Source organism: Pararge aegeria, chromosome 17, assembly GCF_905163445.1.
Source record: "Pararge aegeria chromosome 17, ilParAegt1.1, whole genome shotgun sequence".
NCBI lineage: Eukaryota > Metazoa > Arthropoda > Insecta > Lepidoptera > Nymphalidae > Pararge > Pararge aegeria.
This window is the reverse complement of record NC_053196.1, coordinates 5,938,594-5,962,706: the sequence shown is the minus strand read 5'-3', so window position 1 is coordinate 5,962,706 and position 24,113 is coordinate 5,938,594. Positions and strand designations below refer to the sequence as shown.

The 24,113-nt window shown below is 36.6% G+C and overlaps 1 protein-coding gene across 1 annotated transcript in view; it reads right to left on the bottom strand.

Moving 5' to 3' along the window:
* Positions 1 to 63: 63 nt before the first annotated feature.
* The window catches only part of LOC120631126 (carboxylesterase 1C), a 33,809-nt gene continuing 9,759 nt past the window's right edge, over positions 64 to 24,113 (bottom strand). Inside the window, exons 2-5 of the mRNA XM_039900573.1 lie at positions 12,765 to 12,871; positions 11,378 to 12,610; positions 2,257 to 2,390; positions 64 to 521 (exon numbers count right to left, since the gene is read on the bottom strand). Of these exons, the coding sequence (XP_039756507.1) occupies positions 125 to 521; positions 2,257 to 2,390; positions 11,378 to 12,610; positions 12,765 to 12,871 (1,871 nt within the window). The 3' untranslated portion in view covers positions 64 to 124. The remainder of the gene's footprint in view (positions 522 to 2,256; positions 2,391 to 11,377; positions 12,611 to 12,764; positions 12,872 to 24,113) is intronic.

The following is a 24,113-nucleotide window of genomic DNA, read 5'->3' as shown; positions in this document are numbered from 1 at the left end:
AACAGGATTAAGGATAGGATGAGTTCTTTTAAAATAACTAAAACAACATTTTGATAGGTTTATTATAAAATTAAAAAAATGTATCATAAATCAAAACTGTGCAGTTTAAAAAAAATAAAAAAAATCAATAATAACCTCGCCTTTCAAACTGGCGATTGTATCCTTGTTGGGTGTGTCTATTATTATTAAAGTTGCTTGCGAAGTTGCCACCGGCTGTATTTGCTCCAGTATTTGATTCACCAAATTTTGAGGTTAGCCCACCGGAATTCGCTGCGGGATTCGCCTGAGGAGCATTTGATTGAATGCTCCCCGAAGACTGTCCAGTACTGACTCCATTTTGGAAATTGTTAGTGAAGGAGTTTTCTCTTTGTGGGTACGACTGTGGGTTCTTTCTGCTCTCTTCTAGAATCTTCCAGTTGATGAACCAGAAAGGCTGCTTGTCGATTGGTAGCTTGTTCAGACGCTCGACTAGCGCTCGGTCTCCGTTGGCTTCTGCGGGCAGTGGTGAATCGTCTCCAAAACTGCAAAAGTAAATAAAGATAATGTGGTATCTAAATTTTTATCTTATTTCAGATTTAAGGTTATTAAAAAAAAAAAAAAAGAATTTATATTTTTTTCATCAAGTGTCGATGCCGAATCGTTGCCGTAACTTTAAATGGCGTAAAACATCGTTAGCCATCATCTAAGAGTTGGTGAAACATCTTTGTTCTCTAAGTACCACCCACATCCTTAGTAAAAATGGGCCTTTTTAAATTGCTAGTCTTGCAATTTAATCAGGCGTCTAAGCTTAAAGCTGATGTAACGGTAAATGTTCTCATCGTAATGCAAGGAAAAGTAAATGTACTTAGTCTATGCCTCTCCCAAGCTGGTACTAAATTCTAGTGAAGTGCACTTAACTCAACAGGCTGTGCATGTGGCAGGTAAGAGCTTTTCAGGATTCTGTGGTTAAGCTCTATTATAAATTTTTGATCGAGCACCTTTTTAGTTTTAGATTGAAGCATTCTAACCTGTCTTATAATTCTTTTCATTACGCTCTTTATATAAGTAAGTACCTGGATGTTTAACATTTATAAAACTTATAAAAACCATTCACTTAATTAAAGGTACTTAATTATAGAAAATCTGTCTTATTTATTATAACTGCGAGCGAAAGAAGTGTTAGGTACTGAAGAAGATTATTAAATGATGTATTTACTTCTTAAGGAAATACTGAGAAATACTGAGTCATAAAGCAGATTTTCTAGATTTGTAATTTTGACCAAACGGCCTTAAGTCCTAGACTAGGTTATTGCTAATATGCAATAAATAGATTTTCTTTATGTCTGTCTATGCAATTCGAATGACATTAGGAATAGTTTTATAATGAAAATATGCTTCTTAAGAAATCGCAATCATTGAAGCGTTATTTACTTTTTTATGCAGTTAATTTTAGGTATCTAGCTTAGCTTTTATCTTCTTATTTCATAAAAATACATTATTCCGTTTACAGAACCATGATAGGTTGTCTAGGTTTCTGAAAATGGACGTAAATATCCCTAGGCGCGGGGTGCCTGGTCGCGAAATAGGAATCGTGTATGATAAAATAAATAGCTTAACTTATAAAAACGCTTGAGTAGACGAAATATTAATTTATAAATTAAAAATTAACAAAAACTTCCGACTTTAAATATACAACGTGTAACCGAATTTCGAAATACTGTTGAAGGGTGCATAAGTATATTTCAGAAGGAATCACCCTGTAATAATATTTAATCAAAAGAAGCAAATTAATTTTTCCGTATAAATTAATTCATGACATTCTAAGTGTCTACTTTTGACAACCCTATTAAAAGACCGTCACGCGCATAGCTATGAATGTGAAGTTATGTTTCTGTTTTCATTTACTTACACATTACTACCAGTCAAGCCCTTTCATTTAATAGTCACATTGATGGAGATGTAAAAAAATATGTGATTCGCCATTTCGTGGCGGCGGCCATTATGGTCCGATTTTATATATGATAATAGCTAAGAACACTCGCGTTCACCCATTCACCTTTCAAATAAAAATAAAAATAAACAATCGGTTCATCCGTTACGGAAATACCACGCCATAGACCGACACACACACACACACACACACACACACACACACACACACACACACACACACACACACACACACACACACACAGACACACAGAGTCATGTCGAACTTATAGGACCCCGTTGTTTTTGCGTCAGGGCTTAAAGATCAGAAAGAAGAGTCGAGCTCACCGATTTCCTAGTGGATCAGCAGGTGCGATAACATCAGGGAACCCTATGGGCTTTGTGCCAGCGAAGGAAGGCCTCTGTCCAGCCACCAGATACGCTGTCATCAGCAACACTAAGATCTGCTTGTATGCCATTATCTGAAAACATCAATATTAAGGCGCAATATTAGCATACAATATTATTATTGTTTTTATTTATTGGTTACGTAATCGTTACACAGAGGTAGCCCAATGGCTTACGACTTCGGCTGACCATTCGGGAGTACCGAGTCGATGCCTGCAAAATTACAGGATGCACCTCTACCTTTTTTGACTTTATCTGCGTTTTGAGAAATGTAATATCATGCTGTGGATGGTTTATCCATTGAAATCAGCGATCAAATGTCAATATGTTTTAGGAGAAAGTTATCACTCGTTAGATACGCGGGAAACCACTAGTCCAGATATAATACCAATATTTATGATTTATGGATTAAGTAACTGTTAAATGAATTAGGTTAAAACGTAGATAGCAAAAACTACGTCTAAGAATAAAATAAATTTAATATTTATAGCATTTAATTAATGCTTTTGTTCTAAAGAGTACTAAGGAGGAATTATGTTTAGTAAAAGTTGTATCCTTTTGATATATTATAGTTGATACAGTCGTATTTTGGATTTCTAAACCAGTGTAGTTAATAAAACTCACGAATAAAGAAGTTAGTCTTTAAAAAAGCGTTGGGTCGTCTCATCTTTACAAAAAACGTCATTGACCCCGACCAGGCTTGATCAACAGGTTATTTACGACCAAACAGGAAAATACGATGCATTAACAGAAGGACCTTCAAATAGATCGTGTCTACGTAAAATATTATATTTTAGTTCTCGTAGGTGAACACCGGTGTTAATTCCGTTGTATACAAATCTCTTAATTGAATTTATGTCTTAAACTGGAGCTATCCTTTTTTACAGTGATGGCCCCTGATAGTAAGTTGAAAACTAATTCAATTCGCAGGGCACGCAATGCAACACGGTCTAGTGAAAGAGTGTCGCTCTGTGTCGAACCTGAGGCATAGGTATTAAGCGTCCATGATTATTTACATTTATTTATTTAATTACCGGCCCACTGCAGTGTACGGGTCTCCCACACATGAGAATGGTTTAGAAACATTATAGAGGCAAAAGGCAAATAACTCTCAGGCATGCAGGCCTCATGATGGAGCATGTGATATTTAAATTGCATAAAACGCACATGCTATTATATATCTGTAAATAATTCGAAATTTGGTGTTGGGGCCGAATGGATAGAAAAAGTTCGACTGAGAAAATTGGAAACAAAGAACTAACTAGAGTCGGTGAAAAGAGGAATATAATTAGAGCTATAGAAATCAGAAGAGGGAAAGTGATTGGCCACCTTTTAAGACATGATGATTTTATTATGAATAAAATGTAGGGAAAATTAGGTGGAAAGAGGGGACGAGGACGTTAGAGACTGGTTTTTGTGGAAAATAAAACGAAAGGTGGGTACGTATAAAGAGGTTAAAGAAAGGGCTGTGGATGGAGAAGTTTGGAAAAGGCTACACCGAAAATAGCTTAGCGCTTAAGTTTAAGAAGAAAACTCAGATTACTCAGAAAAAATAGTTGAGGCTTACGAACTCTGTTCCCGGTATAAACGCTTCTTTGTTATTATTAAGTTTTATGTGACAGTAATAACACCGGCAATCACGCCCTACAGACCGGAACAAGCAATGTAGTTTGACGGCAGAAATAAGCATGGTGATAGTAATTTCTCGGACAAGCTCTGCCATATGACAAAATGAAAGCTTTATGTGGTACCTACTGCTATAGTCTTACTCGCGCGATTAATTGTTCCACGATACGCTGGCGCTTAAAAACCAATGAGTCTTAATATACCAATGTCTAATGCTGCCTTGAATATTATCAGACGAACGAGTCAAGAGTGAAGAGTAAAATGGTGAGTTAGAAGTAGCTGGGATACATCCGCGTTGGTTTAGATTTATAAAGTCCCGCGCGAGCCGTTAGTTTTTTCTAGATAAAGCGTATTTCTAGAATACCATATATCGTAATGCAAAATATTGTAAAGATAGATTGGCCGCGTTAGTTAGGTAAAAAATAATCTTTATCGTCTGGAAACTATTTCCGGGTGTTATCCCGGAATTAAACTAGTCTTTGCCTTTCCCCGGGATAAAGAAATGATTTGATTTTGATATTACCGTGCCTTATTTTTATCAAATCGTGATAGCGATTGGGCCGAGTAACAAACAAGCACAAATAATCAAGACGCGTTCACATTTTTATTATTGGTATGGATAGATCTGTAATGTTACTTTATAGTTTCAAAAATAAAGATTATTTATTTAGTTATATATATTAGTTTATTATTTTTTATATTGATTTTCCTAATCCTAAGGTTGCCTGGAAGAGATCGTTACTAAGCGACGAGGCCGCGTTTTGTATCCTACTTTTTAAGTTACCCCTTGAAAAAAAACAATGGCCACAATCCACAATGGATTGTGGCCATTGTTTTCTTTTTGTGGTGTACAAATAAAGTGTATAAAAAAATAGAAATATATAATTTTAAGCTTCATTATAGATATAAGTTATTAATATTTTTCACCATAAATAACCCCTAGATATTCATTTAGGCAGTTATAAATAGTATCTGATTAATACTCGTAGGTGGGTAGATAAAAGTATAGTTGATGCAAGTAATTTTAATAAATATCTCTGCTTTATTTTCGAACCGTTAACTGTTTTAATAACAAAGATAACACTCACCGTTATTTATTTCCAAGGAGGAACTTTAAAACACATCCAACTTCGCACAGTTATCACATTCAACTGGTTTCTCAGATATAAGCACACAGATTCATAATGCATAAACCCCGCCAGTTAAAACGGCAGTTTCCTTAAGCGAGATTGGGTTCCGATGACTTTGCTTGTTTACTTTGATTACTGGTAAACCCCAGCCCAACGCCTTTAACTCCATCCCGAAGCCCTTTTTAGGGTTCCGTAGTCAGCCTTGTTCAGCTTAGTGACTTTAGTACTAGTGAGCTAGTAATTTGACGTTGGTACACATAAAAGTGGTCGTCTTATTATGAGCCTCATAAAAAGGCTCAGAGTCACTCAGGGCGCGATAGAGAGAGCTATGTTTATAGGAGTATATCTACGTGATCGAATCAGAAATGAGAAGATCAGTAGAAGAACAAGAATAACCGTCATAGCTCAGCGAGGCGCGAAGCCGAAGTAGAAATGATCGGGGCACATAGCTAGTAGAACCGATGGACGTTAAAGTGCCAAGGTGCTGGAACGGCGAGTCCGCAACGGTAAATGCAGCGTAGGTCGGCCCCAACGAGGTATGCAGCGAGTCGCTGGGAGCCGCTGGAAACCAGTGGCCCAGGACCGTGGATTGTGAAACTCCCTACAAAAGACTAATGTATTTGTAAAAACTATTGCCGTCGCGCTGAGCCTGAACTATTCATGTCTTCTTCGTAGAGTGCGACAGTGACAACTGCACCGCAGACCGATTTTACCAATAAAAAGTTGAAGAGATCGACCTTTCGTAACCCTCTGTTTTCTTAACCAAAACTGAGCCGATTCAATTACCTATGTTTGCATGAAAGGTACAAAAAAGATTATGTCTAGGTCCTAATTTCTTTCATGTTATTTATATTTTTTTATATTTGTCTCTGCACAGGGCAGTAAAAAAAAAGAAAGGTTGGGTATTTAATAGGGTCAGATTTTCTAAAGTGATAAGCATTTCGAATAAAAAAATTATAGCGACATATCTACACTAGACTTTGATTTAACGACAAGAAAAATGAATGCGCTAGAGGCATTATCCCTGTAGGAAATAGGGGAATACATTTGTTTTGAGGATCTCGCCTATTCTCTTATATTATATATTCCAAACCCCTGATCCCTGATTTCATCATTTCCCTGCGACATAAAATACAGGATATGACTGAAATTATTCAAAAGTTACAGCAGGATATACGGATATACAGGACAAAGTGAACAATTCAAACATCAAGTTAATTTGGGGGACCTCAGTTTTATTAGTCAATATAACTCGCCGTACCCAAAGTGTTATCTAGCGTGTTAAGTCCATTCAAATATAAGTGTATGCCCAGAAATACCTCACCGAATCCCGACGTGGTGCGAGGCGGACTTTTGACACCGATTGGTGTAGAAGCAGTGGTCAATATGCGACGCGTGTCGTTCAGTGTGATCAGTGTGTAGACAACATCCAATGAAATATATCTGTCAATCAAAAATTAGTTGCATTTGCATTTCAATCGCGTGGCATCAAGTGCTATTGATTAGAGTGTTACTTACAAAAACCCCAAATTGGAGTCGTTCAACCACAAATTGGTAGCGATGCACGGTGGGATCCATTGGCGTCAAGTGTAGATTGGTGTGTTATTTGATAACACACGACGCCATATTATTTCGGTCAACCACAAATTGGTGGTGATGCACGGTGGTGCCCTTGGCGTCAAGTTTATTTCGGTATATATTTGACAACACTCTACGCCATATTATCTTTGTCAACCACAAATAATCGATGAAATGTAGATCAGTGTGTTAATTGACAACACCCGATGCCACCCGTCTGTCTATTACTAGCTGTGCTGAGATCGGGTGGCGTCAAGGTACCAGTTTGTTTTTTTTTGTAAAATACCTACCTGATTTTGTTATTATATGTATATATATAGTAATGACATCTAACATAATATACTGACCTAAAGTTAAGCCCGATAACCTTCTATGATATGTTTATTATTTTAAATATATAATATAGGTACGTATCTACCTACTTACGTCCACAATCAGTTTCAACAGATGACTGTCTCTTTTATTTTTTCTCCTCGCTGACCTCACATAAAGATGTTGCGGTGAAATGTCGACAAATGGACAAATATTATTAGCTTTTTTTGTGTAGGTATTGTCTTTCCTCATTCGTTAAACTTTCTTACTTGGCGCAGGAAATAAAAGTGTTTTCGCTTCATCGAAATTGCTAAAACATCGTGGCAGTTTTTTTTGTTCATAATTCTTTTTTTTTATTTAAACAGGACATTGAATTGTTCTCATTTCTTATACCTCTTTCCATTACACTGAATACAGACCTAAAATGTCATAATTAATGACCAAGCGAAGCAAAGTCTATACACAAACCACAGACATCCGGAATCAAACAAAAAATATTAAATATATTTATGTGTTTGAATTGTCGCTTTTATAAGATGCTATTTTTCAGGTGACTGTAAATGAATTTATACACTAGCGGTTGTGCGCGACTAGCTATTGTTTGTGAGAATCGTCAATTTTTACTGTTTTTTTAGTACTTTAATCATGTAGTACATAACTTATTTGCATAATAAATTATAAATCGGTCCTGTAGTTTCGGAGCCAAACGAACAAACAAAAAAATTCTCTCCTTTTTATAATATTTCTACAGATTAGTATAGATTCCTAATTACTAATTATTAACGTGGTACAATTAGAATTTAGGATTTATAAAACTGTATTCGATAGTATGGCAGTGCGCCAAGAGTACAGAATACTATAAGATTGGATGCAGATAATAACCATTATCATATATTACCATTATCATTACTCGTAGTAAGTACAGTTAGTTCGCAAATTACTGATTTTGATATACCTGCGAGTAGCATGAACAATATAGTGTACAATTCTACCTATTTAAGATTTGGAATTACATCACCTGATTACTCTGGTAGGTCTTTATTCAGCTCTTCATTCCAAGTTTCCAGAACATTCCAAGGTTCCACAACTTCTAATCGTAGGTTACCTCAATTATAGGCGTATGCCGTCACTCTGCTCTCAGTGCAGACTACAACATCCGCTGGCTTCAATCCCTTATTTAAAGACTAGAACTTTCTTGGCACGGAAAACTATCATCAAAATGATTCTGGAACCCTCCCTTTGTTTATGTTTGTTTGTTATTGTGAACATTCAAGAAATGTTTTCGGAAATATTTTGTTATTCGCAGGTACCAATCAGGTTATTTTTTATTAAATATATTCTTCGATCTGGAAAACTCTAATTCCTCAGATATGGTAGGGATCGGAGAGCTTTACTACCATAAATTTGGTGTAACTGGTTTATATTATACCATCACCATCATTATGTTACTCATTACCGACCCACTACAGGACACGGGTTCACATTATATCATCACCAACATCAGCTCATTACCGACCCACGACTCCTCTTAGAATAAGAAGGGTGTAGGCCGTAGTCCAACACGCTGACCAAGTTCGTACTGGTTGACTTCCCTTCAGAGTATTATTGAGAACATGGCTATGCATGTTACCTGACAATGTTTTCTTCCATCGTTACACCAAGTGATAATAAAAAGCAATTAATGCTTATAAACGCTCATAACTCCAAAAAATTAGAGGGGATAAAACTTGGACACCCGAAAGGAAAGACGGAGTCTTACCCACTGAACCATCCGCTATATTATATATTATGTTCCAAAACTCTCTCATATAAGACAGAAACTACATCAGTATATATACTACATCTGTATCCATGACGGAACATAGGCGTTTCAATCGTTTTATGACTTCTTGCATCAGCGGTCCTACGTATGACTACGCAGTACGAAGACAACCCCAGAAACAGAAGAAGTAGAAAGGGAGTCTATAAGAATGAAATAAGGCTTAAAGAGGTGCTTGCAATAGTTTTTTTTATCTATTGCTAATTTGAGACAGTTTTCTGAAAATCTGAACTAATTTGGACCAGTTAGCTTGCGTGGGTGATGATGATGAGGATGCCTGTGTCTAGCAGTGGGACATTATTAGGCTGAGTATCAAGGTAGTTTGTCCCGAAATTTCGAAATATAAAATTTGTTTTTTTTTCTGCAGGATTTGAACCTGCGACTGTCCGGCTATTGCGGCTTGAGCGCTTTTCCACTAAGCGACGGCTCTCCTACCTCTAACACTCAAATTAGTATACGCCTTTTAAATCAGTCTTGTAGCTTGTATGGTGTGTAAAAATGCAAGTGCCAAACACTGGAACATACCGATGATAATGTCAACGAAAGGACAAAATTTATGAAATTCCCAACAAATAAATTCGACGCTAATTTATTTCGAAACTTTCGAATGGCGAGTACAATTTTCCTTTGCGGGCTGTTATCGCAAATGTTGACGTTCGAACAAGTAAGTTTTATGAGTAATGGTCCACAATCACGAACTAGCGAAACATTAGACGTTTATTGATCACTAGAGAAAAGGTCGAAAGGGAAATTTGCCGGGTTCAATACATTCTTTACTTGTAAACTTTTTAATCATTGAGCGATTGACTTTCAAAGTAAAAGTTCGGAAAAAAGACTGGGTCTAAATTGACGAGTACTTATTGGGTTTCTCTTAGAAGAAAATCTCAGTTCCCACTCGAAGGAAGCAAGTTGGCGTTCTTCACCCCTATTCCCGTCAGTCCTTGTGAATAATATTGAAATGTTTTGAAACGCATATATACAATCTTAAACAAAGCAATTGTTTACAACTTCGTATTTGCTACATAACCGGCCACAAAAGAGAGATAAGTGCGTTATGTGAAATGTAAAGCCGAAATGAATGGTGTTTTTTACATTACCTACATATAATACCTACTAGACAGTACAGTTTTAAGTTCTAAATTGGCAATCCTTACCAATATTATAAATGCGAAAGTTTGTTTGTTTGTCCTTACTTCACGCCCTAACTAAGCAATCAGTCATTTGGATCTTTGGTAAGTATATAGGAATAGAAAGGAATACAATCGGTTCCCACGGAATTTAACAATTATTATATCACTTAAAAAGTAAAAAATAAATTAATAAATAATTTAATTAATAAATAAATAATTTCATTGTAAAGTTAACATCTCCTGAGTATGCTTCGGTTTCGGAGCGAAACGTGTGTAGAGGTTATATTGTTGAAGATCTATTTTGTTTGGGGTACCCACGGGATTTTTTTTAAACAGCGTAATAAACATGGGCAAAAGCTAGGTACTTTAGTGCCCTAAAGGGTTACTACTATCGTGTTTTATAATATGTAGCTTTGTCAACCTTTTCCTGAAAAACTACTGGGTCAATTTTTATTATGACTACTTAGCTTAGCCTTAGAGTTGAAGATATGTTTAAAGATTTTGGGGCATTAAAGATCGCTGGAATAGTTTGCTTACGTCATGTATTTTATTTTTTAATACTTGCTTCTTAAACGAAACAATTTGTTATTTGATGTCCTGTCGATCCGTCGCTTTATCAAAGGGACAAAAAGGCTGGGAAATAGCGTATGTACTAACTGAAGCCTACCCATAGTATAGAATGTGACAGCCCCTTTTCTCACAAATTTAATAAAAGTCGACCCTGGATACATGTTACAGCATCAGACTTTACTTCTGTGGCAAAAGATAATATATAATATGGCATTAGGTAAATTTTTCCAAGTTTAAGCATAGAGTAAGGATTGTTATATACTCGTATATGCCCGACGCAGCCTGCCCGAAGACAGAGTGTGTAAAAGCGATGTTGTGGGGGAGACAAAGGACTTTTAATGGCGTCAGTAATAACCATTAAAGCTTCTTTGCACTTCCACTGCACGATGACGATGTTGGCATTCACCAAGAGATCTGATTTATGCAGCGGTTATAGAATTCATCTTATCCTATCAATTTCCCATGACAAAGAAATGGCCTCTTTTAGAGGAGAGAGTGATTTGGAGTGACGACCGTCCTCGCTGCTCCAATACGGTTTTTACACTTACCTACTTTTAGATTAATTATTCCACTTCGTCGCTCTTCGCATTGGAGATTAAGGATACTGACGTTTTATGAACGGAAATATCAAACGCCATAGTATATTTATCAAATTTATTAGAAGGGTTCGTATATAGATAAATATGGATCTTTGGTTTGATTGAAGGTTAATACAATAACTTTTCATAAATAAATTGCGACTCTATTAAATAGACTATACAAAAATAACACTCCAAATTTATCCAGATAACTTCTTTTGATTTTTATGAAAGAATAGTTAAAACTAAATATAAAGCAACTATGTTTTTAAATATCTTTTGTGCGAATACCGAATCAGCACCAGAATCGTCTTGAACTTCTTTGCAACACTTCGTGCCAATCTCCAAAACTTTTGGATAAAAATCAGTCCAGAATTCAAAAGCTTTATAATTCACAGTCGCTGGTGTACTCATAGTAAAATTCTGTCTGTCAATTATAAAAAATCCAGGCCTCTCGACTTCAAAAGTATCCCATTGAATTATCACACCTGAATTAGTAGGATTAGAGTACCAAGCGAAATTGGTCCACATTTTCATAATTATCTCAGAGATGCTCTTATCTCTGTAGTCCCATTTGTTAAAGTCTTCAGGTAACGCTAAATAGGGTAACCCAAATGTGAAAATCAAATCAAAATTATGTGGCACTGCGATCCAATCCGGTATACCCTCATTGGCTACATCTGAAAACGGTTTCAAATCAAATCTGTATAGATAAACAGGAGCATGTTTACTAATAAACTTCGCTAATTGGTAGGTCGTGGCCCCATAGACTTTGTCTGTGTAAAAATCCAAAAATTGTTTACGAAGAATTGTTTCATTGGTCGTTGGTGGTATAGGCTTATAAAAAAATTCGACGGCATCTTGTATATGATGCTGATTTGTGAAACATGAACTATTATCTACGGTGATATCAGATAGAATAACTTCCTCGCGCATAATGTCAAATTCTCTTTGGCTGATGCCAGAATCCTCTCCTTTATCGAGAAGAAGACCATCTTCCATATTTGTGTAACCGGTTAAAACTGGTACGGGACTAAATACTTCATCATTAAACATTTTGCTTGGCTGATCCGATATAAATGGCTGAGTAATGTTACTAAAGCCGGTATCTACAATAGGCTTCCAAGTAGCTAACGGTTCTCCGATATCCAATAATGCTTGAAAATTTACTCTTCTTAGGCAATCTAGTAACTGGAATGTCGGTTTGCGAAAACAACTAAAAGCACTAGCTACTTTGTCGACAGTTATGATTTCTTTTCTTGCAATGTTTACAGTCTCTGGTGACAGTACATTGCCGCTCATAGCAATAGCTTTTTGGAATAGTCCTGATGAATATGGAGATAATAAATGTAGTCCAACACTAACAGCGCCCGCGTCATGTCCGAATATACAAACGTTATCAGGGTCACCTCCAAAACTTTCGATGTTATTCTTGACCCAAGATAAAGCTGCTACTTGATCTAACAAACCAAAGTTCCCTGGAGCTTCATTATCCAGCGTTGAGAAGAATCCAAATATATTTAAACGGTAGGCGACAGACACAAAAATTACCTTAAACAATGAATAATGCATTAAAACTCAGACCCATACTTATCTAAATTAAAGAGTAAATAAAATTAGCATAGCTAGGTTTACTTAAGACAGTGGTTTTAGCGGGATATAAAGTTTATCAAAGGCAATTAGTAAATTGTTATGTTTTGCATACCTTTTGCTTCAGCACTAGTTGAAAGGGATTTACGCTATTAGGGCTGCCTCTCACGAAATCTCCGCCATGGAACCACACCATTGCTGGGTAACCTTCGACCTTGAAGTCTGTAAAAGTGAAAAAAAATTATAAATTAGTGTCAAACCGCTGCTACCCCTGTGGGTATATATGTTATTGTGTGAGTGAATGATGTGGTGTCTTGGTGAGTCATATTTTCCACGTAGTTCCATCAATAAACATTTCGGCTAAAAAAAAACCTAATATTAAAAAAAATAATGCACTAAGGCGGATAACTAGTGAAAAGCATTTCTCCATGTTTAAGATACATTTACATACGCTAGACAAAATAGTCTTAAGACATGTGCGACATGTGTAAGATCTAATAAATACAATAAAGGTAGAATAAAGCTGAGCGGATTTCCTAAGAAAACCCAATTTGGATGCCGATATCCAACGATAGAAATAAAAAGCATCTCTTTTACAAAGATACAAACCTTATCTTATTGGATTCTTGTATAGGTACAACGTAAAAAAGTAAAGAAAATAAATTCAAAACTAAGTATGCCAAATTATCTACTAAAATTATATTGTTACTAAAATATTGCAGCGTAATAAGTATAAGAAAGGTTTAAAAAAAGTAACATGCAGGTACAAATAAACCATCAAAAATTATATTAATAAAAAAATCGGTCTTATGTTTACGTAATTCTTTACTATCACTATTCGGGTCAGGTTGTTAGATTAATGTTGGGTTAGCCAAGTCGAAGTAAGAATCGTATTGGCACGAAACTCCTGCATTAATACTAGGAATTTATTCACAATCATGAAGTCTGTGTATTACCATTAAGTTGCGCTTAGTTGACAAATGAGGTCAACTCTTTTAGCTCATACACTCATTATTGTTGTTAATAATAAATATATAAGTATACTACGACAATACACACATCGCCATCTAGCGCCAAGGTAAGCGTAGCTTGTGTTGTGGATTCTAAAGTGACTGATGAATATTTTTTATGAATAGTACACATAAATAAAATATACAGATAAACACCCAGACACTGAAAACATCACACAAACATTTTCCAGTTGTGGGAATTGAACCCACGGCCTTGGACTTAGAAAACAGGGTCGCTGCCCACTGCGCCAATCGGCCGTCTTCGTGTTGTATTAAGTACGACCGAATGCCCATTTCACAAACGACGAAAACGGCGCTGCCGTCATAAGTAACGCCTAATCTTACGAGATTTCCAGGAAAACATTTACCTTTGATTTTCAGTTATATTATTATCAACCCTTTACCAGTACTATACCGGCAAGGGTATTCTCTCAGCATAAGAAGGATTCGTCGTCCACCATGCTAGCCAGACGCAGATAGACTTCACATAGCTTTGAGTCCTATTATAGTATTAAGGACTACGTCAACGATAAAAATGCTTGTGTGTAAATTATTGCTCTAACCATTGCTTCTTTAATAGTTTTAAGTGACAATGTGAGATGGTGATAACAAAAAAAAACAACCGGCTAAGTTTGTTGTGGGCTTCTTTTTAGACCAGGGCGCGTTTGGGACCCTCGTAGCTTTAGTTCTAAGTTGACGAATTTAGTCGGTCAATAACTCACTACTATGTTATATTTTACATGTAATGTACGCATCAAAAGTGCTATATATGTGCCTGTTTGAATAAAGAAATATTTGACTGTTGACTTTTTGACTTTTGATAGAGAGTTTTCAGGCATGCAGGTTTTCTCACGATATTAAAAAACCTCATAATTGAAAGCAAGTGATATTATATTTTATTAATGAAGCGGTGATGTAGCTCAGTGGGTAGGAGCTGGACTTCACTTTCGGGGGGCCGAGTTCGAATTCCAGCACACACCTCTAACATTTTAAGTAATTAAAATATCACTGGCTTCAACAGCGACAGAAAACATCGATGAAACCTTAAGTTCTACATAATGTTCTCAAAGGTGTTTGAAGACCACCAACCCGCACGGGGCCAGATCAGCGTGGTGGACTTAACTATATATAATTTTTCATTCAATTTAGGTGTTTCCTAGGTTCATAAGTAACCTTTGACTAAGTAGCTCAGGATTATGATCACAATAAATATTATTATATGAAATAATAAAATTTGTATGACCAAACGAAAGTCAGTAGACCTCTGGATACATTCACATTTTTAGTTTGTACCGAAATGGTGAAAACAAACTGTAAAAGGTTTAGTTTAGTTATTTCCAGTTTCCATGAATATAACAACCGTAGTAGGTTTTGTATTGTTTCATAATGATTTTATCAAACAAACATAGGTAGAAGGTAAATCAAATCCGGGTTAGAATAATAAGCAGGCTTTTAATAATGGGATTATGACCGAATATTTAATTAAACTGAATTGTGTGATGTGAAAAGCGGTCACAGGCGTACAAAAATATTTCAAGAGGATCACAATGATTGTTTGTATTGCGAAATTAAATTAATCCTGCCCAAATTAATTTCATACAGGTCTCATCATCCATCTATTAACATTTTTACTCTAATTGTTAATTTTAGATAGGACATACCGTTATACGCTTTGTCACTTGAGGGTGTTTTTTACTCGGTTTTTCGTGTCAATATGGTTTCTTTAATGTGAAAATTGTTATTGTTTTGTGTTTTGTTTATTTATTAACCAGTTGTTGACTTCGTTCGCGTAAGGATTTTGATGTGCATTTCTATGTCCTATTTCCTTTAACCTCTCAACTACCACTATGCAACAAACATGTGGAACTTGTGTCCTGTGAAAATCATAAACATATCTATCCCATGGGAACTCCACAATTTTTTGGGATAAAAAGCAGCCAATGTTCTCTTCTAGCCTGAAATCTATCTCCGTGCAAAATTTCAACCAGAGCTATTCGGGCGTGATTGAATAACAAGCATCCATCCAAACTTTTGCATTTATAATAATAGTATAGATTTCTTGTTATACTAGCTGTTGCCCGTAGCTCCACCTGTGTTTTTTAGGTTTTACATAAATTCCGCGGGAATTATTCCAAATTTTAGTAAGATTGGTTCAGTACGCTTTGCGCAAAATTTAGTATATATAAGGTGATTATGATGATTATCATGATGACGAATGATGATGAGATGAGATGATATGATAATTTATGATTGATTGACGATGATCATGGCGATTGATAGATTTGTAGTCAATAATTCTGGATTTTAATAAGGTCAAAAGAAATTGAATAAAACGTAACCTACAGTGTATCTTTGTTACACTCCTTCCAAACTTTACAAATACATGACAAAAAGTATTTCACTAAGTATATAAAAAATGTTGTCGTGAATGAAAGTAAAATTACTTATTGACGGCCTAGTGGCGCAGTGCGCAGCGACCCTGCTTTCTGAGTCCAAGGTCGTGGGTTCGATTCCCACAACTGGAAAATGTTTGTGTGATGAACATGAATGTTTTTCCGTGTCTGGGTGTTTATCTGTATATTATATATTCGTCGCTTCATTCTTCAGATATATTTACAAAGTAGTCCCTTTAACCTACAGGCAACTTCGCACGAATTTAGAGGGTAGTTCAATACTCTTTTGGTATTTATTTTTCATTTTATTTTTTTCTTTCCACCCGCATAATAATCAGTACGTATTCGTATCTTGTGACATTGTTCATTCCTTTTTCGTGCGAGGCAACGAGCGCACGCGCATTAACACAAAAATGCCAAAACGTAGTGCACAAGAAAAGTTAGATAAATACAGATACAAGATCAGAAAATTGGAAGTAAAAGTAAAGGAGAAAAATTGGAGTCGGATACGACCGTTTGAATCGTCTGAGGACGAAAACATTGCAGGTTAGTTGAACACTTTTATAAAAGGAATTTAGAATCGGGATTGACTGCGAGTCAATTGCGATTACAGGTTAGTTGAACACTTTTATAAAAGGAATTTAGAATCGGGATTGACTGCGAGTCAATTGCGATCATAATTAGCTGCGAGCTAATTATGTGTCATGTTTTCATGACAACTAACGTAGCAAATATATTATGTAATATGCATATTAGCTACATATTATTGTCTGCGAGACAATATTAACTTTAAAAGGTCTATACGTTCTATTTACCTATATCACTGTTCGTCCGCTTAAGTATCATATTTTTACAGATACATGCGATGTCGAACCCCGCGAATTAGAACGAGGCTCGTCGGAGGCGACTCCTGCTTTGCAGGACGTACCGGACCTATTAGAAGAGGAGGTTGTTTTACCAGCGGAGGCAACCGCAGAAATAAGTTTGGACCCAGAGTTGTTGTCTGCTTTGGGGTCTTCTACATCTGGAACCCCAGACTTTGGAGAAGATGTCCATGAAAGTTTAGCCGGTTTATGGACTCCTCTACTTAAGAAAGGGTTGGTCAAAGACGATAAAGATAGGCTCATGAAAGAGCATCTTATACCAGCTAATTGCAAACTACTGCAGGCTCCGAAGTTAAACGCGGAAATCTCAGCCGCAGTATCGGATATAGTCAGAGGACGAGATAAGAAATTGGTTGGTTTCCAACAACAACTAGGAAACGGTACCGCGGCAATCAACAAAGCTATGGATGTTTTGCTCAAATCAGACAATAAAATACTTGTCTTAAAATATTTAAGTGACGGCTGTCGCTTGTTATCCGATTTGCACCACTGCCTTACCAAAGACAGAATTAAATTAATTACCCCAAGTCTGGAAAAGAATTTCCTTAACGTTATTCAAGACTCAGAACGCGATGAGACCCTATACGGTAACTCATTATCGGAAAAAATAAAAGCCAGCAAGGCCATTGAGAAACGAGGATCTCAGATTAAAAAGACAAGCGTTAATCCAAAAGGGAGAACGCCTCAAACGTCGGTCACTCAGTTTTCCGCCCAGGGAAACTGGTCAGGACCTCCTCGTTACCCGTCGAACAGGGGGGGGGCGGGGAGGTCAGAGGAGACCACCAGGAGCTCCACGTCGGTCATACCAATCACTTCCACAAGTTCAAACGAGGACCTCTTACGCGAAAACCCGTGCATCACAACAGAAATAGTTCAGGTACATGCTGGCAGAATTCGATTCTTTCTTAGCGAGTGGTATCACATAACCACCAACAAGGTTGTATTGTCATGGATAGAACATGGATTTACAATCCCATTGCGTACTCGAGTGCGTCAATCTATTGCACCTTTGTCTTACTTTTCTTACGAGGAGGCGCAAGACATACAGGTGGCAATTAGTAAATTATTAGAACTGGGGGCTATCTTGCTTTGTACTCCGTGTCACGACCAGTACATATCAAAAATCTTTTTAGCACCCAAAGTTAACGGAGGCAAGCGATTTATTTTAAATTTAAAACCTTTAAATAAATTTATTTCTAATACACATTTTAAAATGGAGGATCACAGGACGGCAGCCAAGTTAATTCCCGAAGGCGGCTTTCTAGCAACAATTGACTTAAAGGAAGCATATTTATTAGTTCCTATAGCTGAATCCGATCGAAAATACTTTCGATTTAATTTTTACGCACCTAATTCTAAGAATCTATGTACATACCAGTTTACTGCCATGCCGTATGGCCTATCAGTGGCACCAAGAGTTTTTACAAAAATTATGAAGGAAGTTATAACCTATCTTCGAAAACAAGGATTCACATCAGTCATTTATTTAGATGATATATTATGTATCGGTAACGATTACGATGACTGTTTTACTAACGTACGCGAAACAGTAAAACTTTTAAAATCCTTAGGTTTCGTAATTAATTACGATAAAAGTTCTTTAAAACCATCTCAAAAGTGTAAATTTCTAGGATTCATATACAATACACATGAAATGTCATTATCATTATCTATTGATAAACGTAACAAAATTAATCAGATCGTAAAGAGGTTTTCGAAGTTACCAAGATGTACAATCCGAGAGTTTGCACAGCTAATAGGTGTACTGGTAGCGGCTTGTCCAGCAGTGAAATATGGGTTCCTCTATACAAAATTGTTGGAACGTTATAAATTTCTAGCGTTACAACATAATAATAATAATTACGAAAGTAAGATTAACATTCCCCTAATTGTTCTAGAAGACCTCAATTGGTGGCGCACTCATATTCTTACAGTAACGTGCCCTATAAGAAATCAAAGTTTTCAAAAAGAAATATATACAGATGCCTCTAGAACGGGTTGGGGTGCTGTTTGTAATGGGGCAAAGGTTCACGGCAGATGGAAAGACGCAGAAATGAAATACCATATAAATTATCTCGAACTTCTCGCCGTATTTATGGGATTGAAAAGTTTTTCCAGTCAAGACGATAACTGTGCAATATTGCTGAGGGTTGACAACACTACAGCTATTAGCTACATAAACTGTCAGGGTGGTATTCAGTTCCCACATCTAAACGATTTGACAAGATGCATTTGGCAATGGTGCGAGAAACGTAACATTTGGATGTTCGCATCATACGTGAACACGAAAGATAATTATGCGGATGAAGAATCCAGAAAGATTAACCCCGATATAGAGTTGGAGCTATCCGATAATGCCTATAAAATTATTAAAAAACATTTTGGATGTCCTGATATTGACCTCTTTGCTTCTCGCGTCAATGCCAAATGTGACTTGTTTGTTTCTTGGAAGCAAGAACCAGACGCATATGCTGTTGATGCTTTTACCCTAAACTGGCAGTCAAAATACTTCTTCGCGTTCCCGCCTTTCTCTTTAATTTTGAAGTGCTTACGCAAGGTTATTGAAGATAGGGCGAGGGGAATTTTGGTTTTTCCCCATTGGCCTTCGCAGCCCTGGTACCCTCTATTAAGGAGTTTACTCGATTCTCACGTCCTTTATTTGAACTCTAGTAAATCTCTTCTTCAATCTCATTTCAGGGAATACCACCCCCTGCACAGCAAACTTACCCTGGGTGTCGCGAGGCTTTGCGGACGGCATTCACACGCAGGGGAACCCCGCCCGAAGCTTTAAATCTAATGATGGCTTCATTAGCCGACAACACTATCAAACAATATAACGTTACATTAAAACTTTGGTGGCAATTTTGTTCATCACATAATATCGACGTCTTTAATGGCTCAATATCGGACATGCTCTCTTTTTTAACGCATCAGTTTAATAATGGGTGCTCATATGGCTCCCTTAATAGCCACCGCTCTGCGTTGTCGCTGCTTTTGACCAACTTTGACGTAGGTTCCGACGTTTGCATAAAACGGTTACTCAAAGGGGCGTACAAAATTAGGCCAAATAAGCCAAAGTACACATCAACTTGGGATCCACAGTTGGTACTCAATCATGTGAGCAACTGGTATCCTAATTTAGAATTAAGCATTGAAAAAATTACCAAGAAATTAGTTATTTTGCTGGCCTTATGCACAGCCCATAGAGTACAAACATTTTCCCTAATTAAAATGAAAAACGTTTCGATCACTCAAACCGGTGTCAAGATAGCCATAACAGACATTATAAAGACCTCGGCCCCTAGACGAGATCAGCCAATATTATCCCTACCATTTTTTCGCGATAATATCAATATATGTCCTGCTTCAGTCCTCAAGGATTATATTTTTGTTACAAAAAATATGAGGACACCGAATGTAGGAAACCTCTTGCTTACGTTTAAGAAACCACACAAGGCTACCACCGCTCAATCTATTAGTCGGTGGATTAAGCAGGTAATATCGGAAAGCGGCGTAGACGTGAACACGTTTAGCGCACATAGCATACGACACGCTGCCACGTCAGCTGCTTACCACGCTGGACTCAGTCTAGACACAATTAGAAAGACGGCTGGTTGGTCCAGCACGTCTTTAGCTTTTGCCCGGTTCTATAACCGGCCAATCTTGACTGGCAATGATGATTTTGCAAACGCAGTGGTGTTTCCTGTAGTAAGGCAGTAAGGTTGCCACCTAACCGCAGGAAACAGTATAAATTAAATATAATCGATTTTTTAATTAAACTTAATCGATCTTACATTAAAAAGTTAAGAATAAATGTGATTTTTAATAAAGTAAAAACAAAAACAAAACTTGTTTCTCTGAAAATCTACTTTGTAAATATATCTGAAGAATGAAGCGACGAATATATAATAGATGATCAAACGAACTTCCTGAAGTGAAGTTCGATCATTATTATATGAGTCGCTTCATTCGAAGATATAAGTACCCTCCTCTCCCATCATAAGATCACTTAATAGAAATATCAGTGCCTTAACCCTAAAAGTTTTGTTTTTACCGAATCTCTAAAAAAGAATGAACAATGTCACAAGATACGAATACGTACTGATTATATTGCGGGTGGAAAGAAAAAAATAAAATGAAAAATAAATACCAAAAGAGTATTGAACTACCCTCTAAATTCGTGCGAAGTTGCCTGTAGGTTAAAGGGACTACTTTGTAAATATATCTTCGAATGAAGCGACTCATATAATAATGATCGAACTTCACTTCAGGAAGTTCGTTTGATCATCTATTATAAGTATTTATGTGTATTTCATTCATACAAAAAAATATTCATCAGCTATCTTAGTACCCATAACACAAGCTACGCTTACTTTGGGGCTAGGTGGCGTTGTGTGTATTGTCGTAGTATATTTATTATTATATAGGGAGTGTAGGGAGGCGTGGGTCGATCCAGTAAAAGACAAATAGAATATGAAACCCCAAACATTGAAAGATGACAAAAAAAAATATTTTTGATAGTTGCGATCAGTTTGATAAACTGTCTCAACAAACAACCGTCGCATATCATAAAGAACGCGATCAAAGGGTCGATAAATAGAGTCATTTATGAAACGTCTTAGAGGACCGGAAAACCCTGCCTCACGTCGATATGATACACAGACTGAAAGAAAGGATATATGCGTAGCTATAGATTTCCTCTGATATACCTATTATATTGTAGCTTTTTAGGAGTATATCGTTTGCCCTATGGGCATTTTCAGATTATGCGATGCGATATTATGCGCTTTATAAAGAGTGTATCTTGAGAAATAAGCTAATTTGTTGTGGGTTTCTTCTTAGACCAGGGCGTGTTTGTACCCTCGTAGCTTTAGTTTTAAGTTAACGAATGTAGTTATCGCCATTACTGCTCACTGCTATGTTCACATTTTGTGTATAATCAACGCATCAAAAGTGCCATCTGGCATTATTTGAATAAAGAAATATTTGACTTTTTTTTTGTTATAAAAACAATTTTCATAAGTTTCACGATCTTGCAACGTGTTTGACTCGCTTGATGTCCTCTGTCAATCTGTCTGTTGATCATCACCAGCCTATCAATATCCAGGATGGGGGAGGGATGGAGGATACGGGGCCACAATTCTAGCATTTTGGCACGAACCATCGGTCATCTAAAATATTTGCCTGTTTAGGTTTAAGAGCGTTTGTAGATCGCGTGAGCGCGTGGTGACGGCAGATCAGAACACAGTTGTCAGTTGGAGGGGGGGGGGGAGGGTCTTCTTAACACGGGTCTGTCTGCTCTGTTCTGTTCCTGGCCTGTCTCTGTACTTAGTTGGCCTGAATTATCCGTAGTACTAGTGGCTCACTCCAGCCAGCCGAGCACTCTCCTCGCGGGTGTCGCATAAGGCGACTAATACAATATAACGGAGAACGGGATGCAGCGTCCTCTGTGCTACTACTACTGCGACCACCAATCCGTCAGCCCAGCGTGATAATTATGGGCTACAGAAATAAATGATCAGCAACACAAATTAACATCAATATTAACTGAAAAATATCTCGAAATACCTACTGATGAATTGAACGAAATATTTTAAACTGTAACGTTATTAACGAAACTTTGCGGGCATTGCGGCCCGCTTGCGGCTCGAGGCATCCTTTTAAGGTTCAAAGCGATGTCTTAAACAGTTCTTAATTGATGGAAAACTTTTCGGGTGAAAGAACATTGAAATATTAAGTGGATACATTATTTCCAAAACATAACATTATTTTATGCTACTCGCATTTATAAACCAGCCTGCAAGTGCATCTACCGTTATTATTAAAAGTAAAAAATTATTTGGATGTGTATTGTGAAATGCTTTTGGAATGCATTTAGCGTTCCAAGAGCCAAGCCATAATTTTTTACTAAACGATTTGAATGACAAAATATGCGTTAAATGCAAAATGAGGTTAAGTAATATAAAAAATTTAAATTACTTAATTCATAAACCGATCACATTAGCCTAGCACTCTTCCGAATTAGCGTCACTGCTTAGGGATATGGGCAGTGGCATGCATAGAGGGTATGCACAGGGTATGCACAGGGTATGCAGATGATATAAAATGAAGAAAATCTCCAGTACGAGTTATAAATACTTGTGAGTAGGCTTTTTATAACTTTAACAATTCCTATCCTTAAGTTTTTTATTTATTTATTTATTTAGGAAAACCAACCGCTAATACATTTTTTCTCGTCCTAGTTTTTACGTTGTGAGCTAAGTGAATGTTTAGCTTATTACAGGTTTTCACAACGTTTGAAAATAATTTCAAAATAATTTACATTTTATATATAACTGCATTATAAAATAAATGTCTAAAAATATTTTATTAATTAATAAGGTTATAATGTTAAAAAATAAAATAGAATTCAATTAAAATTAAAATTAAATTAAAAAAAATATTAAAAAAAAAAAAAAAATTAACATCAATGTCCAATTTTATTTAAGCTTATTAATATTTATACATATTTTTGAATATTTGATAACATAAGAAGTCAAGTATTTATTTTATTTTTATTTTGAAATGTCAGATAGTACAATTAAAAGTGTCAAATAACTCGTACTGGAGATTTTATTCATTTTATATCATCTGCATACCTGTGAATGCCCTCTATGCACGCCACTGGATATGGGTTTAATATAGCTGCCAAAGACCTAAATGGTTTGGTTAAGTTCGCTCTCCCTAAGGGGAATCTGCGGGGCAGCTTCCTCGTTCAGCCAGCATGGACTCGATGGTAGAAGCTGATATGCGCATGACACTCTGTGCCAAGTCCCACAACGCTCCAGCTGCCTCGAGCAGACAGGACGCTCAGTCTAGTGTCGCCAGCTGTGGACCGGAGAGCAAAGAGCCAAAGACGACATGCAGGTAGGTAATAGTGACGATTCCGTTGCTCACAATATCTCTAAACCCAAAAACTTTTTGCAGATTTTATAAGTCCACACGTGTACTGTACGTATCATGTAACAAAACATTTTCGGTATCATGTTATAATAGCATATACCCAACCCCACAAAGGATTTCTGTACTTTTCTCAGACGATATGCAGATATCATTAATTTATGTCCGTTTGTAGTAAGTCGACTGTTTGGATCGACTTTTTGTTTATTAAAGATAAAATTATTATGAATATATTGCG